The 16,087-nt window shown below is 52.7% G+C and overlaps 1 protein-coding gene across 2 annotated transcripts in view; it reads right to left on the bottom strand.

Annotated features, from left to right (window-relative positions):
- Positions 1 to 531: 531 nt before the first annotated feature.
- Positions 532 to 16,087, bottom strand: part of FASTKD1 (FAST kinase domains 1) — a 31,258-nt gene continuing 15,702 nt past the window's right edge. For both annotated transcript variants that reach the window (XM_048485098.1, XM_048485099.1), the window contains exons 10-15: positions 14,654 to 14,782; positions 11,695 to 11,826; positions 10,559 to 10,672; positions 3,406 to 3,547; positions 1,345 to 1,459; positions 532 to 704 (exon numbers count right to left, since the gene is read on the bottom strand). In XM_048485098.1, coding sequence (XP_048341055.1) covers positions 615 to 704; positions 1,345 to 1,459; positions 3,406 to 3,547; positions 10,559 to 10,672; positions 11,695 to 11,826; positions 14,654 to 14,782 — 722 coding nt within the window. In that variant the 3' untranslated portion in view covers positions 532 to 614. The remainder of the gene's footprint in view (positions 705 to 1,344; positions 1,460 to 3,405; positions 3,548 to 10,558; positions 10,673 to 11,694; positions 11,827 to 14,653; positions 14,783 to 16,087) is intronic.

The raw sequence follows: 16,087 nt of genomic DNA, 5'->3' as shown, positions 1-16,087 counted from the left end.
AACACAGGTTCTGGTGGGTTTTCCGGGCTGTGTGGCCGTGGTCTGGTGGATCTTGTTCCTAACGTTTTGCCTGCATCTGTGGCTGGCATCTTCAGAGGTGTATCACAGAGGAAAGTCTGTTACACACTGTTACACAATTTTAACCCGACATGTTCTTTTTAAGCTATTCTGTCATATGCTCGTTGCATAATTCTTCTTCTGCATCACTCCATTTCTTTCTGAATCTGCTATTCTTTCTTCTCCCTTTTTTCCCCCTACCCCCCCACCCCGGAGACTATTTTTCTTCCTGAAATGACTGGTTGGCAGTCCCTCACAGCCCCTTCTCTAGTTTTATGCCCATATTTTTGTAAGAGAATGCAGCAACAAGACCAACAAACCAGCTCTAGTAATTTATGTGCAGCTAGAAATGTTGGATGAAGACAATCCTTTGCTTACACAACAAAAAACATGTCCAGAAATCTTGACAAAGTCTCAGATGGGCATCACAATTCAGATGATATGAACTAGGATCTCAGTTACACAACAAAACTGTCACAGTGTTGCAAAAATTTATTGCTTCATAATAAAAGTCTTTATAAAATAGCTGCATGATTTTTTGTCCTTTCAACACGATATCAAAGTTCCTCAAATATTTTCTTTTTTAAATACTCCATCCATGCTTCCTTTGAAGAGAGTTCCATGGAATTCCATTCAAAATGGGGAATCTGAAAGAATGCAAAAGTTTGATATTAAAGTGTAAGGTGTGTTTTTGACGGGTATCTATACGAACACTCATGCAATACGGAGAGCTGCCTTCTTTCACATTTGAGAACAATTTTTAGGATCCTTGAGCATTTGGTCTCCAACTCCTCCTCTCCTCTTATTAGTGATTTTTGGAACTCCCACTGGGAGGAAGTGGCTTCCATAGTTCTCCTTTTCTCCATTTTATCCTTGCAACAACCCTGTGAGGGAAGCTAGGCTGAGAGTGTGTGACTGGCCCAAGGTCACTCAGTAAACTTCCACAGCACAAATGGGGATTCAAACCTGGGTCTCCCAGATATTAATCTGACATTCTGAACCACTGCACCACCACTAGCTCTCTTTAAATAGATACATGCCATTGGAAAACTTAACAAAAAAGAAAGGCTCAGTAGGGAAGATGAACTTGATATATGGGATATTTTCTAGTTCTACAAAAAAAAATTATATGCTCATATCCTCATACATGCTCAATTGATAACTTACAAGAAAAGCAGTCTTGGGACTGAATATTTAAGACAGGAAACATTCCTTAACTAATCAAATTTTCCCACACAGTTCTATAATTCTACTCAATATTGATGAACAATATAGAATATATCCTACCTGGACAACTTGGTATCCCAGAATCTCCAAATGCCTCTTCTTCATAGCAGCTTCTCCTTTGAGGTGACTTGAGTTTTTGCAAAAGGCTTTTGAATCCAGAAATTCCACAGCAATCCTGAATTTTTACAAAATGACCTATGCTCAACAATTATAAAATGCCAGCAAAGTAACCTGAAAGCAAAATCTACTTTAATTCTAAAACAGACTGTATGGGGAAGCACCTCCAGTCACCATTTATAGTTAGTCAAGTAAATAAAAGTTCATCTTCATGCAGAGGTGTAGCTGGGCCAGAGTGCGCCCGATGCACACTCTGTGTTTTCCGCAAAACCCCCCCCCTTACCTTAGTTCAGCCTGGAAAAGCGGCCTGTTCCCTTCAGGCTGAAAATGGCCTGGTGGGAACTACACTTCCCATGAGACCCTGGGGCTCACAAGGTCTCCTAGGAAATGTAGTTCCCGCCAGGCTGTTTCAACTTCGAAGGGGGCGAGCACTCTCAGCTTCCCTGCACTGTTTCACTAAGAGGTGATATGGGGAGGGGACTGTCAGAGGCTAGGAGGGGGGGCACTGCAGGGGGAACTTTCCACCCCCCAGGTGCATGTCTGGTGAAATACGCACCCCTCAGTCCCCTGGTAGCTCCACCTCTGTCTTTGTGGGTATTCTGTGCAGCTTCATATTGCTCTCATTTCTTTGTCAAGCGTGTTGACCAGGGCAGATGTCCAGAACCACTATCAGCAAATGGTCTATACCAGGGATAGGGAACCTGCGGCTCGAGAGCCGCTGTCTGCAGCTCTCTGCCCTTGCGCTAAAACCATGAGGCGAGCTCAACAGCCCATCCTTGCCATGCTGCGGTAAAGCAGGAAGCGGGCAGCATCTTATCTGCTTCTCAGAATGAGCGGAGTAAAAGGTTAAAAAACTCCAATATATACAGTGTTATCTTTATTTTAAATGTCAAAAATTATTTGCGGCTCCAAGTGTTTTCTTTTCCTGTGGAAAACAGGTCCAAATGGCTCTTTGAGTGTTAAAGGTTCCCTACCCCTGGTCTATACACAGTTGCGTCCAGTGTCTGCCCAATTCCAGCAGTGACTGATACAACAGGAGTTCTCCCTGTTGCCCATTCATATTGCCGGTGCCCAGTGCATCATAGTTGGCATGCTGAGCTGGCCTTACCTACCCTACTGGGTTGGTCCCTAAACTGCTCCTATCTTAGGGAGCTGCTCTGACCTTTCAAGAAAACTGTGATTCGATCTATCCACTTCATGAGGAGGTGCTGTTTGAAAGCTGGCATCGGCATCACATCAATGGGGGCTGTGTTCCGATTTCTTTTACAGGTAAGTGCAACTCCATATTTCATCTTTGTGGATATTCTGTGCAGCCCTACATTGGGAGAGCAGCATGCTAAAGTAGCTTGGCAGTAGGCATGAGGCAGTCAATTTTACTAACGCCTACAGAACTGCTTTGTCCACAGCAGACTCCCTGTAGGGGTTATCGTCCTGTAGGAGTTATCATCCACCAAACAGCATCAAAGATGGTCGTCAGAGAGGGCCATGTGGCCAACTTACAAATGTTCTGACTGTGTGCATTAGATGGCTGTGCAGCGGACACTACCGGTGCTTTGGAGGAGTGAGTGTAAACCTGCAATGGCCAAACAACCCCTGGTAAGCCGTTGGCCAAGTTCATGGGCTTGGAGGCTCATGTGGATAGATGCAGCTACTGCTAGCCCCTTCCCCCCCAATGTGGCACTCTATCAGAATGAAACAGTTATTGCCCTGCAATGTGTCCGCAATGCGATGCAGATTGAAAAGCAAGCAAGACCAGGGGTCTGCAACCTGCAGCTCTCCAGATGTTCATGGACTACAAATCCAGTGAGTCCGCGGAGCATCTGGAAAGCAAATTCTGATCCCTATTCTCTGTCCTGGCACTCTGGATCCTGGCGCGTTGCTGCGTCTTAGTTGCTGTATGCTTGAGTGATCAAGCAGGTACCTGACCATTCTTTAAAACTACAAAGTGTGGACGCAGAGCAATAAAATACTAAATATATACCTGAACAGAAAATACACAGTTACCTCTGAGCTCCTGGTGGCAGCCCTTTCCTTCCCACAAACTGGCCATCCTGACCCCAGTGCAATGCCTCCAACTCAGACATGGTCACATTCTGTTCTACATAAGGAAGCGGCTTCTTGTTTTTGTCAAGAATACATTCAAAGTCTGAAAGGCAAGTATTATTGACTGATAAAGCAGGACTTGGTGGTAGGAACTATTTTTAAAAAGAAAATTACAGCTCAGAACGTCATGTTAGGAAGCAAATGTTTGCAGCGAGGCCTCTCTGCCGCACTAACATAACAAACCACAAAGCAACCTTGGGAACTGAGGTTGGCTTTTCAGGCACAACTGTTTACACTTTCATGTCTTATCTCTAGCCTTGACCTGGATAACCCAGGCTAGCCTGATCTTGTCAGATCTCAGAAGCTAAGCAGGATCAGCCGTGGTTAGTATTTGGATGGGCAACCTCCAAGGAATACCAGAATCATGATGCAAAGGCAAGGCACCTCCAAAAGTCTCTTGCCTTGAAAGCAGTGGTGGGATTCAAAAATTTTAACAACAGGTTCCGATGGTGGTGGGATTCAAACAGTCGCGTAGTGCCAAACGGGTGGGGTGGGAACTTTCTTGGCGAGGGCATGGTCTGGGAGTTCTGGGTGAAGGGATTTCCAGAGCAGGGTGGGCGGTACTGCAGCAGGGGCACTGGGCAAAATCTCCCTACTCCACCCCAATGCCACCTGGGTAGACAGTTTTGCAAAACGGAGCCAAGGACTCAGCAAAAGCTCCTCTCCCCATCCCCATGCCACCCGCGTAGAACGATTTGCCCACACAAACCAAGCACTGGCCAAATTCTGCGCTTTCCGTTTCCCATGCCACCAGGGTAGAAAGATTTGCCCACAGAAACCAATCACTGGCCCAAATTCTGCACTCTCCATTCCCTGCCACCAGGGCAGAAAGACTTGCCCACAGAAACCCAACACTGGCCAAATTCTGCACTCTCCATTCCCATCCCACCAGGGTAGAAAGATTTGCCCACAGAAACCAAACACTGGCCAAAATTCTGCGCTCTCCATCCCCATGCCACCAAAGTGAAAGATTTGCCCACAGAAACCAAACACTGGCCAAATTCTGCACTCCCCATTCCGTACCACCAGGGTGAAAAGATTTGCCCACAGGGAGCAAACACTGGGCCAAATTCTGCACTCTCATCCCCATGCCACCAAAGTAGAAAGGTTGCCCACATAAACCAAACACTGCACAAATTCTGCCCTCTCCATTCTCACGCCACCAGGGCAGAAAGATTTGCCCACAGAAACCAAACTGCTGGCCAAATTCTGCCTCTCCGTTCCCCATGCCACCCAGGGTGAGAAAGATTTGCCCACAGAACCAAACTGGCCAAACTCTGCCTCCCATCCCCATGCCTCACCAGGGTAGAAGATTTGCCCACAGAGCAAACACAGGCCAAATTCTGCCCTCTCCATCCCCATGCCACCAGGATAGAAGATTTGCCCACAGGGGCCAAACACTGGCCAAATTCTGCCCTCCCCATCCCCATGCCACAAAGGGTAGAGCGTTTAACAAAAGGAGTTACTTGCTTTAATAGCCAGGAGGAACAGGCTGAATTATTTGGTGGTGTTCCTGCTCTCCTACTAAGGCAGGGGTCGGGGAACCGTGGCTCATGAGCCGCTTGGCTCTTCGCCCCTGTTCTCGCGGCTCCATGGCCCGGGCCGCCGGGCCCCATCGCCGCCCGCCCTGCAGGAAGCAGGGTGGGCGCATCTCGCCAGCGGCAGGCGAGGCCCGTGCGTGGCAGCACCTCCCTGCCGCCCGCTGCTTGCAGAGGCGGGCGCTCTCTCCGGCGGCCCCGGCCAGTCGAGCCGCCCGTCCCATCTTAGCCCGCCCTGCAGGAAGCAGGGGCGGGCTCACCAGCGGCGGCCGGAGAATCTGCGTGCCCGTGGGCTTACCTCCTGCCCGGCGGAGTGCTCTCGGCCCGGCCGGCCAGACGAGCCGCCGTCCCCATCTTCGCCAGCCCTGCAGAGCAGGCGAGCATCTGATCGCTGACGGCCAGGTCGTGCAGTGGGCTTACCTCCCTGCCAGCCCGCTGCTTGCGGCGAGGCTGTCAGCCGGCCGGCCAGTCGATCCACCGCCGCACCCATCTTGCGCACCCACCCTGCCCAGGAAGCAGGGGCGGGGCGCATCCCTGCGCCCGCGGCCCGGCCAGGCCGTGGGCTTTACCTCCCTGCCCGCCCAGCTGCTTCGAGGCAGGCTCTCGGCGGCCGGCCGGGCTCGATCCACCGCCGCACCTATCTTTGCCGCCCTGCAGGCAGGGGCGGGCATCTGCCAGCGGCCCGGCCAGGTGCGTGCGTGGGCTTTACCTCCTGCCGCCCGCTGATTCTTGGTAGGCATCCAGCCGGCCCGGCCAGGCTCGAACCTGATCCCCATCTTCACCGCCCTACAGGAAGCAGGCGGGCGCATCTGCCAGCGGCTGGCCAGGCCGTGCCCGTGGGCTTTACCCCACTGCTTGCGGGGTGGGTGCTGTCTAGGCCCGGCCCGGCCAGACCGATCCACGCCCCGCTTTTTTTTTTGCCATGCGTTGCCCACGCCCCACCTGCAGGCCGGGCCGCCCGTCCCCATCTTCACCGCCCTGCAGAGCAGGCGGCGCGGCGCCAGCGGCCGGCCCGTCTTCCGTGCCGTGAAGCTTTTACCTCCTGCCAGCCCGGCTGCTTGCGGTGGGTGCCTGTCAAGCCCGGCCCGGCCAGACCCGATCCACCGCGCACCCATCTTTGCCCCACCCTGCAGGAGCAGAGTAGGCGCATCTCTGCCAGCGGCCCGGCCAGGCCGTGCGTGGGCTTTACCTCCTGCCGCCCTGGTGCTTGCGGAGTAGGCTCTCCCGGCGGCCGGCCAAGCCGAGCCGCCCGTCCCCATCTTCGCCACGCCCTGCAGAAGCAGGCGGGCGCCGCCAGCGGCCAGCCAGGCGTGCGTGGGCTTACCTCCTGCCAGCCCCGCTGCTTGTGCGGTGAGGCTCTCAGCCCGGCCAGATCGATCCCACCCGCCCGCACCCATCTTTACCCACGCCCTGCAGAGGCAGGCGCATCTGCCAGCGGCAGGGCGAGGCCCGTGCCGTAGCGCGCTGCCTCCTGCCCGCCCGCTGCTTGCAGGCTCTCAGCGGCCCGGCCAGGCGAGCGCCCGTCCCATCTTCGCCCGCCCTGCAGAAGCAGAGGCGGGCGCCTCACCGTGGCCCGGCCAGGTGGCGGTGCCGTGGAGCTTTACCTCCTGCCCGGCGGGTGCTCTCCCGGCCCGGCCCGGCCAGGCCGAGCCGCCCGTCCCCATCTTCGCCCGCCCTGCAGAAGCAGGCGGCGCGTATCGGCCCGGCCAGGTGCACGTGAGCTTTACCTCCTGCCGCCCGCTGCTTAGGCGTGAGGCGCTGTCAGCTGACGGCCAGGTCGATCCACACGCCCGCACCCATCTTTGCCCACCTGCAGAGCAGGGGCGGGCATCCCTCGCCACGCCCCAGCCCGGCCAGGTGGTGGGCTTTACCTCCCTACCGCCCGCTGCTTCCGGAGGCGCTCAGCCCGGCCAGGTCGGTCACCCGCCGCACCCATCTTTGCCGCCCTGCAGGCAGAGGCGGGCATCTTGCCAGCGGCCCGGCCAGGTGCCGTGGGCACTTTACCTCCTGCCGCCCGGCTGATTGCGGCGGCTCAGCGGCCAGCCAGGCCGAACCACGATCCCCATCTTCACCGCCCTGCAGAAGCAGGCGAGCGCATCTGCCAGCGGCTGGCCAGGCGTGCCGTGGGCTGCCTGCCAGCCCACTGCTTGCTGCGGGGTGGGTGCTTTTGTCCGGCGGCCGGCCAGACCCGATCCACCGCCCCGCTGCCGCTCGTTGCCGCCCTGCGGTCGGGCAGCCGTCCCCATCTTCACCGCCCTGCAGGAAGCGCGGGCGCATCGCCGGCCCGGCCAGGTGCGTTAGGCTTTACCTCCTGCCACGCCCGCTGCTTGCGGGTGGGTGCCTAATCCAGGCTGACGGCCAGACCCGATCACCGCGCACCCATCGCACCCACCTGCAGGGGAGCAGGCGGGCTCTGCAGCGGCCGCGGCCCGAATCGTGCGTGGAGCTACCTCCTGCCAGCCCACAATTCGCGCGGTGGCGCTCTCAGCGGCGGCCAAGCCGAGCCGCGTGTATCGCCGCCCGCCCTGCAGGAAGCAGGAGGCGGCGCATCGCCAGCGGCCAGCCAGGCCGTGCGTGGGCTTTACCTCCTGCCGCCCGCTGCTTGGTGAGGCGAGCTCCAGCCGGCCGGCGGGCTCGATCCACCGCCCGCTGCCATCGCTTTGCCCACGCCCTGCAGGGCAGGGGCGGGCATCTGCCAGCGGCGGCGGGCCGTGCCGTGGCCTTTACCTCCTGCCGCGCTGCTTGCAGGCGGGGCTCTCAGCGGCCCGGCCAGGAATCGGGCGCCCGTCCCCATCGCCCGTAGCCTGCAGGCAGGGGCGGGCGCTCACCAGCGGCCCGGCCAGGCGTGCAGTGGGCTTACCTCCTGCCCGGCCGAAGGGTGCTCTCCCAGCTGACGGCCAGGCTCGATCCGCGCACCCCATCTTTGCGCCCTGCAGGGGAGCAGGCCCGAGGCGTATCCTGCCAGCGGCAGGCGAGGCCGTGCGTGGGCTTTACCTCCTGCCAGCCCGGCTGCTTGTGGGGCGGGCTCGGCGGCCGGCCAGATCGATCCACCCGCTTGCCCGCCCTGCAGGGAGCAGGCGGGCATCTCTTGCCCGCGGCCGGCCAGGCAGTGCCGTGGGCTTTACCTCCTGCCCGCCCTGGTGCTTATGGGGCGGGCGCTCTCTGGCCCGGCCAAGCCGAGGCCGCCCGTCCCCATCTTCGCCAGCCCTGCAGGAAGCAGGGCGGGCGCATCATCGCCAGCGGCCGGCCAGGCCGTGCCGTGGGCTTTACCTCCTGCCAGCCCGCTGCTTGCGGGGCGGGTTATCCTGGCGGCCTGCCAGACTTCAAGCTGCAGGTCCAATCTTTGCCCGCCCTGCGGGCAGCAGGGCGGGCGCATCCTCGCCAGCGGCCGGCCAGGCTGCGCTCGCGGTCTTTCGTCCTGCCAGCCCGCTGCTTGCGGCGGCGGGTGCTCTCCCGGTGGCCAGCTAGGCCGAGCCGCCGGGCCCATCTTCGCCCACCCTGCAGGAAGCAGGGCGGGCGCATCTCTGCCAAGGCCGGCCAGGCCGTGCCGTGGAAAGCTTTACCTTCCTGCCCGCCTTCCGCTGCTTGCGGGCGGGCCGGCGGCCGGCCAGGCCGAGCCGCCGTCCCCATCTTTCACCCGCCCTGCAGGAAGCAGGGTGGGCGATCTCTGTTGCCAGCGGCCGGCCAGGCCGTGCGCACCTCTTGCCCGCCCCGCTGCTTAGCGGGTGCCTATCCTGGCGGCCAGCCAGGCCAAGCTGCCGGTCCAATCTTTGCCGCCCTGCGAGGTGGTGGGCACATCCAGCCAGCGGCCGGCCAGGCTGCGCCGCGGTCTTTACGTCCTGCTCGCCCGCTGCTTGCGCGGCGGGTGCTCTCTCCGGCGGCCGGCCAGGCCGAAGTCGCTGGCCCATCTTCACCAGCGCCCTGCAGGAAGCATGGGCGATCTGCCAGCTGCCCGGCCTGTACGTGCGCGGCGCTTTACCTCTTGCACCGCCCGGCTTCTTGCGGGGCGGCGGCCAGGCCGAGCCCGGGCCCATCTTTGCCCGCCATGCAGGCAGCAGAGGCGAGGCGCATCTCTCGCCCGCAGCCGGCTGGAGCCGTGCCACGGTCTTTACTCTTCCTGCCTGCCCGCTGCTTGCGCGGGCGGCGCATCCCGGCGGCCCGCCGGCCAGACCGAGCAGAGCCGCCGGGCCCATCTTCGCCTGCCCTGCAGGAAGCAAGATTTGCCCACAGAAACCAAACACTGGCCAAATTCTGCACTCCCCATCCCCATGCCACAAGGGTAGAACGTTTAACAAAGCAGGGTGGGCGCATCTGCCATGGAGGGGAGGGGGATTAATCATTAACAGACTTGCTGGGTCAGTTGAAGTTGAAGTTAATCATTAACCGGCAGTTTGCAGAACTGAGGAAGATGTATCAAAGGAGTTGAAGTTAATCTTTAACAAACGGTTCGCCAACTGAAGACAATGTAACAACCGGTTCTATCGAACCGGTGCGAACCGGCTGCAGCCCACCTCTGCTTGAAAGTCAGTTGTGACTTGACTTCATAAGGAAAAAAAATCCTATGTCTACCATTACCGTCCTCTGGAAAGCTTGGCTGACATGGGGTTCTCACACCCTGGTGCAGATCCGTCTCTGCTTAGCTTCAAGAATAATAAAGAGCAGCATACTTCCATACCATTCACAGGCTATTTAAGGTCAAGGCAATAATTGTACTGGCTATTTGAAAGAAGAAGAAAACCTCTATAACAGGGGTCTGCAACCTATGGCTCTCCAGATGTTCATGGACTACAATTCCCATCAGCCCCTGCCAGCATGGCCAATTGGAAATTGTAGTCCATGAACATCTGGAGAGCCACAGGTTGCAGATCCCTGCTCTATAACAAAAGTCACTCTCTTTCAATAGCTGCCTTCCGTACCTGGAAGCTATTAATTCTCTGCTTCTGCCCCTCCGGTCTCACCAACTGCAGTGGCCAGCCAGTACCTCTTACACATTGACCCCAAATATTTTCTTGGAAATATATAATTGAATGCACTTCCAGGAAAGGGTTCACCCAAAGGATCAGTCAAAGCATGATCCAATCACATTTTATGCTTTTATTAATAGTCCCCACAAACCTTGTGTAAGAGTCATGGTGCATTATCAGCAATAATTGGCTGGAGGAGATCCACCAAAGCTCAATCCAGACAGGACGGAAACACTGCTGGTTGGATAATACAGCGAATTGAGGATCTGAACAGTTGATTTGGTCTTCAAAGGGTCGCACTCCCCACTCAAGAAGCAGGTTTGTGAGTGCTTTTAGATCTAGGATGGCAGGTGGAAGAGTAGCCCCTTTAACCATCTTTGGCTGGTTGGCCAACTTGTGAGACATGATTTGCGAGACATGATTTGGCAAAAGTTATCAAGCAAGGTAAAATCATTCATATTAGCGACCATTAAAACCAGTCAAAAAACTCTAAAAGATGTTTGCTGTAAAAGTAACAACTTAAGAGAGACTTCCACTGAGGCAAATGCTCACCTATTCCATAATAGTAGGGGGTGAAAACAGATGATTTGGCAAAATGGATTCCTCCCAAGATTTCTCCCAGTAGCCTGTGGATTTGCTGGTGCAATGCACTAAGACCACCACCACCTGCAGAAACAACAATCAGAACTGAAGAGACAAACACATCCGCTTCCACCTCAATCACTTCATTGTGGCAATAGTTGTTACAATAAGCCACAGGGTTTGTTTTTTAAACTGCCATTTTTTAAAAAAAAACATATGTGGTACTCTAGAGCAAGGGTCCCCAACCTTTTAGAACCTGTGGGCACCTTTGGAATCCTGACACAGGAAGGTGGGCCCAACCACAAAATGGCTGCCATTCAAATGGCCCAACCACAAAATGGCTGCCATATAACAACTGCCGTACAAATGGAGCCACGAACACAGAGAGAGCTCAAGTGCTGGAGAGCAGAGGGGTAAGTTGAAACATATACTGGTAAAGAGGAGCAAGTGGTAGTAGCTGCTGAAATGAGGTTATTTTCATCTGCACAGCCAATCAGATCGCCAGTGGCCAATCAGTAGCCCTGCTGGGCAAGTGCCCCACCAGGTCCCACCCACTTTCTAAAAAGACTTGGTGGGTACCAAGAAAGGTGTCTGTGGGTGCTATAATGCCTGCAGGCACCACAACGAGGACTCCTGCTCTAGAGGAAAGATGCCCTGTCTAAAATATGGTAGCAAAGGTCAAAATTGTACCACAAGGCTACAGCTTAATACTGACAAAATAAAGCCTCTAACAGGAGTGCAGTAATAACAGACCTTTTACTTATATGTTTCATTACAATCTTAAATGGAAATGTACACAAGTTTACAAGTACGTCATAAACCAACCATCTATACAAGAACAAGGTAGTCGGAAATCTAGACTCAGTGCCGACCTCGTAATGAAACTTCAAGGCTCATTAAACTGAATGATACTGAGAAACACAACCTGTTACAATGAAAAAGGATAATCAAATGGGACTGTGCTCTGCTAGCTTGACTCCTGCTTCTCACAAAGTCTAAAATATGGGACTTACAACACATTGCAGAACAGGTCATCAATTTCTGAGTTATTCTAATGACATGACAAGGCCTCTGACATTCCATGGGTTAAGAATTTAAATACTTACTTTTTCGCTGCAATTGCTGACAGTAGCGTTCATGAAACCACGGAACTTGAAACTCTGGGCACTCCAAACAGACGGCGCGATTCAGCTCCATCAGCCGTAAGCGGACTCTCCTGTTTAAAGTATCTGGAAGTGCTGATTTATTAAAAACACAAAAACATTTAGCACATGGCATGCCATCCATTAGTAGGAAAAGTAAAGTGGCCTTTTAGATAGAGGCCTGGATCTAGCAATGCACAAAAAGAAACATAAATGGACTTAGTGCAGTTCCAATTCCTGAGCAACACCTACCAATTTCTTCCCTATGTATTATAGTTCTCAGAAAATAGTTGCAGAAGATCTTATGCAAATGAGGATACAGTAAGTTTGTCTTAATACAACAGTGACCTTTTTCTTCCATTTCTGCTTGTCCATGAGCTCTAACGCATGCAGAAACTTTACACTGGTCCCAGCCGGGATAACATCCTATAATTGTTGCTCTGTATTAACCCCTGGGGGTCAAAAAGTTTGATTGCAAAGATTGTTGGAACTGCTGAAGATCAAACACAAAAGCTGTCAAAAAGTAAGTCTTCCCAAAAGGGGGACTTGAACTTTCAAGCTTAAGAAGAGCTAGAGGTTATTCAATCAATCAAAATATTTATTACGGTCATAGACCAAAAGGTATCAAATATAAAATAGAAGATCCACAATATACATTTCCAGACCAAATATACAAAATAAAATTGAGGTTGACCAGTTACCAGAAACTGATTGTTTAAACCCTAATGTAAGCTCAGATTAAAAACTGGAATAGTATTTAAACAAAGTATACATTAGAAATCTAGTCTTTATACCCTTATTGCCCTACTTGTCCAAGCCTTTTAACAACATATGCGCTGAATTTTGCCACCACTCTGGTAATATTAGGATTAGCATCTTCTAGTAGCCTTTTCATGGCACATTCCTCGGGGCCAAGAAAAATTGTTGTTGGGAGAGAGACAAACAGATTTTCCCTCATTTTTTAACGAATGGGGCATCGTAAGAAGATATATAGGGGTTATTGCTTGTTAAGTTCTATTTCTTGGACACGTTTCCTTTGAAGCTACTTCCATGGAGTTCACTGGGGGGGGTAAGTGCGGAAAGAAAGCAGCCTTAATTTGTTTCTGAAAACTTTATCTCCACTAAATGGAAAGCACATTTCCATGTGCTCCACAGTCCTTATACAAGCATTTACGCTAAAATCACTGCTTCCTGTCTGCTTGCATCAGGAAGCAATTGTATTCCTGTTCCCTTCTCTGAGAATGCAATACACGCCATAAGGTATTTCTTCCGATACAGTTTCAAAACCAGATTCAATGAAATTGTGCAAACTAGCAGCTGGACATCCTGTTGCTCCAAATGCTCACTATTATTTCATGAAAGCACTATGTGTTACCGCAGCCTCTTTGTGACTGCTTGCTCAAGCCGGACTGCATCGAGCACGTTTTCCACTCACTCACTGCTGGATCCAACCAAGCATCCACAGCACTGGCGTAATGCCCATTGGGCAAGGTGGGCAGCTGCCCAGGGCATCACTTTGTGGGGGGCATCAAAATGCTGGGTTCGTTTTTGGGTATTTTAGTGGTTTTCCATTTTCGGCCTGCAGGGGGCGCAGTCTTTAGCCTAGCGGCACCAAAATTTCAGCGTATCATCAGGAGACTGTCCTTATGCTACCCCCAGTTTGGTGAGGTTTGGTTCAAAGGAGTCCAAAGTTATGGGACCCCAAAGGGGGTGCCCCTATCCCCATTGTTTCCAATGGGAGCTAATAGGAGATGGGGGCTACAGTTTCGAGGGTCCATAACTCTTGGCCCCTGAACCAAACTGCATTCGAAACTTTAGAGGCTATCATTACGTGCAGTCTCTCGATAATCTGAAAGTTTTGAGAGACTGTGCCTTCAGAAATGTGCCCCCACAGCCTGCAACCCCCATTGACAGCAATGCCAGAAAACTCAATGCAGAACTAAAGATTCTTGGGCCAAAATTTCTAGGATGTTCCTGCAGGGGGGGTGCATTTTTTGATGTATCGGCACCAAAGGAATTTCCGAAGAGGGTATCATCCTGGAGGATGATTGTGCACCCCCCAAGGATTTGGTTGCAGTTTGGCAGTTCAGGGGGTCCAAAGGGTAGCCCCCCATCTGCCCTTAGCAAAGAATGGGGATGGGGCACCTTCCTGAGGTGGTCCCATAACTTTGGACCCCTAAACCAAACTGCACCAGAGCTTTGGGGGTATCATAAGGACAACTTCCAGATGATACCCTGAGAATTTCGGTGCCGGCCTTACAGGGCCCAAAAATAAGCGCCCTTTGTTCTACGTGCAGGAACATTCTGTATTGAACTCAATCCCAAGAATCCCCTGTTCTGCATTGAGATTTTCTGTAATGATGTCCACATGGGGAGTTGCAGGCAAGAAGCTTTGTTCTTGAAGGCACAGTCTCCAAAACTTTCGAAGGGATCTCATCAGGAGACTGCCTCTTGATGATACCCCAGGTTTGGTGCAGGTTTGGTTCCGGGGATAAAAGTTATGGACCCTCAAAACTGTAGCCCCCATCTCCTATTAGCTCCCATGGGAAACAATGGGGGATGGGGCACCCCTTTGGGAGTCCATAACTTTGGACTCCTTGAACCAAACCTCACCAGACTGAGAATAGCTTATAAGGACAGTATTCCTGATGGATATGCTGAGCCACAATTTGGTGCTGATATGTCTATAAAAAACCCCTGAAGGGACCAATGTCCTGGTGCAAAAATTTTTGAGTTAGGCCATTGGTGGAGTGGCGGCCCATGGGAGGCATCCAACTCAGGTTTTGCCCAGGGCTACAGTTTGCCCAGGGCTGCCTCGTTACGCCCCTGATCCACAGTCGCCATCCACATTCCAAAACAGAAACAAAACACACATGTTCTGAAGCTTTAGAAATGTCAAAGGCGCATAAGATTTGCCACTTACTTTCAAGTTGGGCATCCAGTTTAGCCAGGAATTCCACATTAAATATAGCCGTGACCAGATTCTCTGGAAAATACTCAGCAATAGCCAAAGCAAAACCCAGGAGCACGAGGAGATGGGGCTCAAAGCAGGCTGTATAAAAAGATCCAGTGAAGACCTTACATTAATGTTGCTCTATATGAAAAACACAGGCAAATGGGCTTGTGGCACTGAATGTAAGAAGAAGAGTTTGGATTTATATCCCCCCTTTCTCTCCTGCAGGAGACTCAAAGGGGCTTACAATCTCCTTGCCCTTCCCCCCTCACATCAGACACCCTGTGAGGTGAGTGGGGCCGAGAGAGCTCCGAGAAGCTGTGACTAGCCCAAGGTCATCCAGCTGGCGTGTGTGGGAGTGCACAGGCTAATCTGAATTCCCCAGATAAGCCTTTACAGCTCAGGTGGCAGAGCTGGGAATCAAACCCAGTTCCTCCAGATTAGATACACGAGCTCTTAACCCCCTACGCCACTGCTGCTTCCCTCTTCTTCTCTTGCTCGGATATTTCAGCATGCACTGCCCAAACATTGGATATTATGACTCCCTTTTTGGCCGTGGTTAGTACTTGGAGGGGAACCACCAAGGAAGTCCAGGTTCATTACACACAGGCAGGAAATGGCAAACCACCTCTGAATGTCTCTTGCCTTATAAACCCTACCAGGTTGCCATAAGTCCGCTGTGACTTGATACCTCTTTCCAACACCATAATTGTCTTCCACCAAGTTTTCCTTTTACAGAGAAAGAGTTCCCCCAACAAAAAAAATATTTTTTTTTCTGTCAGAAAGGGTAATTCTCCATGGGAGGAGGGCTTAACAGAAGAGAGTCGTTAGACTTTGCAGAAGTCATAACATCCAATCCCTTGTTTCCCAAGCTATAATGACTGCAAACTTGTCCTTTTGTCCCCAAACAATGTTAAATTCCTTAGCCTTGTTGGTATTCCTGACTTTCTCTTAGGCAAGCAAGTGTACTTGAACACCTCAACCTCTCTTAGCAGCAGACATATTCCATCAACAGATATCATGTGCATTAAATGCCAACTCGTACTGCTATAGCTTGTTTGACTTAAATGGCTCCAGGGTCAGAGAAAATGGGCCAGCGGTGGGATTCAGCAGGTTCGCACCACTTCGGCAGAATCAGTTGTTAAAAGGGTGCTTGTAAACAACCAGTTGTTAAATTATTTGAATCTCACCACTGAAACGGGCATGTTTGGGAACCAGTGTGGATGAAAAGCCACAAAAGGTAGAGGACAGAAAAGCACGTAGAACTGTCCCTCTTTGCAGTTGTGCCAGCATGTGAGGTTTCACTGACAGGCAGAGGGGATGATTTCGTTCGCCGCATGGACCTCTGTCCATCTGTACTGGCATACGGAGAAGATTTCCTGCTACAGTGTGAATGACAGATGC

This window comes from Sphaerodactylus townsendi, linkage group LG02 (assembly GCF_021028975.2).
Source record: "Sphaerodactylus townsendi isolate TG3544 linkage group LG02, MPM_Stown_v2.3, whole genome shotgun sequence".
In the NCBI taxonomy this organism is placed as follows: domain Eukaryota; kingdom Metazoa; phylum Chordata; class Lepidosauria; order Squamata; family Sphaerodactylidae; genus Sphaerodactylus; species Sphaerodactylus townsendi.
Note: the sequence above shows the minus strand (reverse complement) of the source record. Positions and strands in the feature narration are given on the sequence as shown.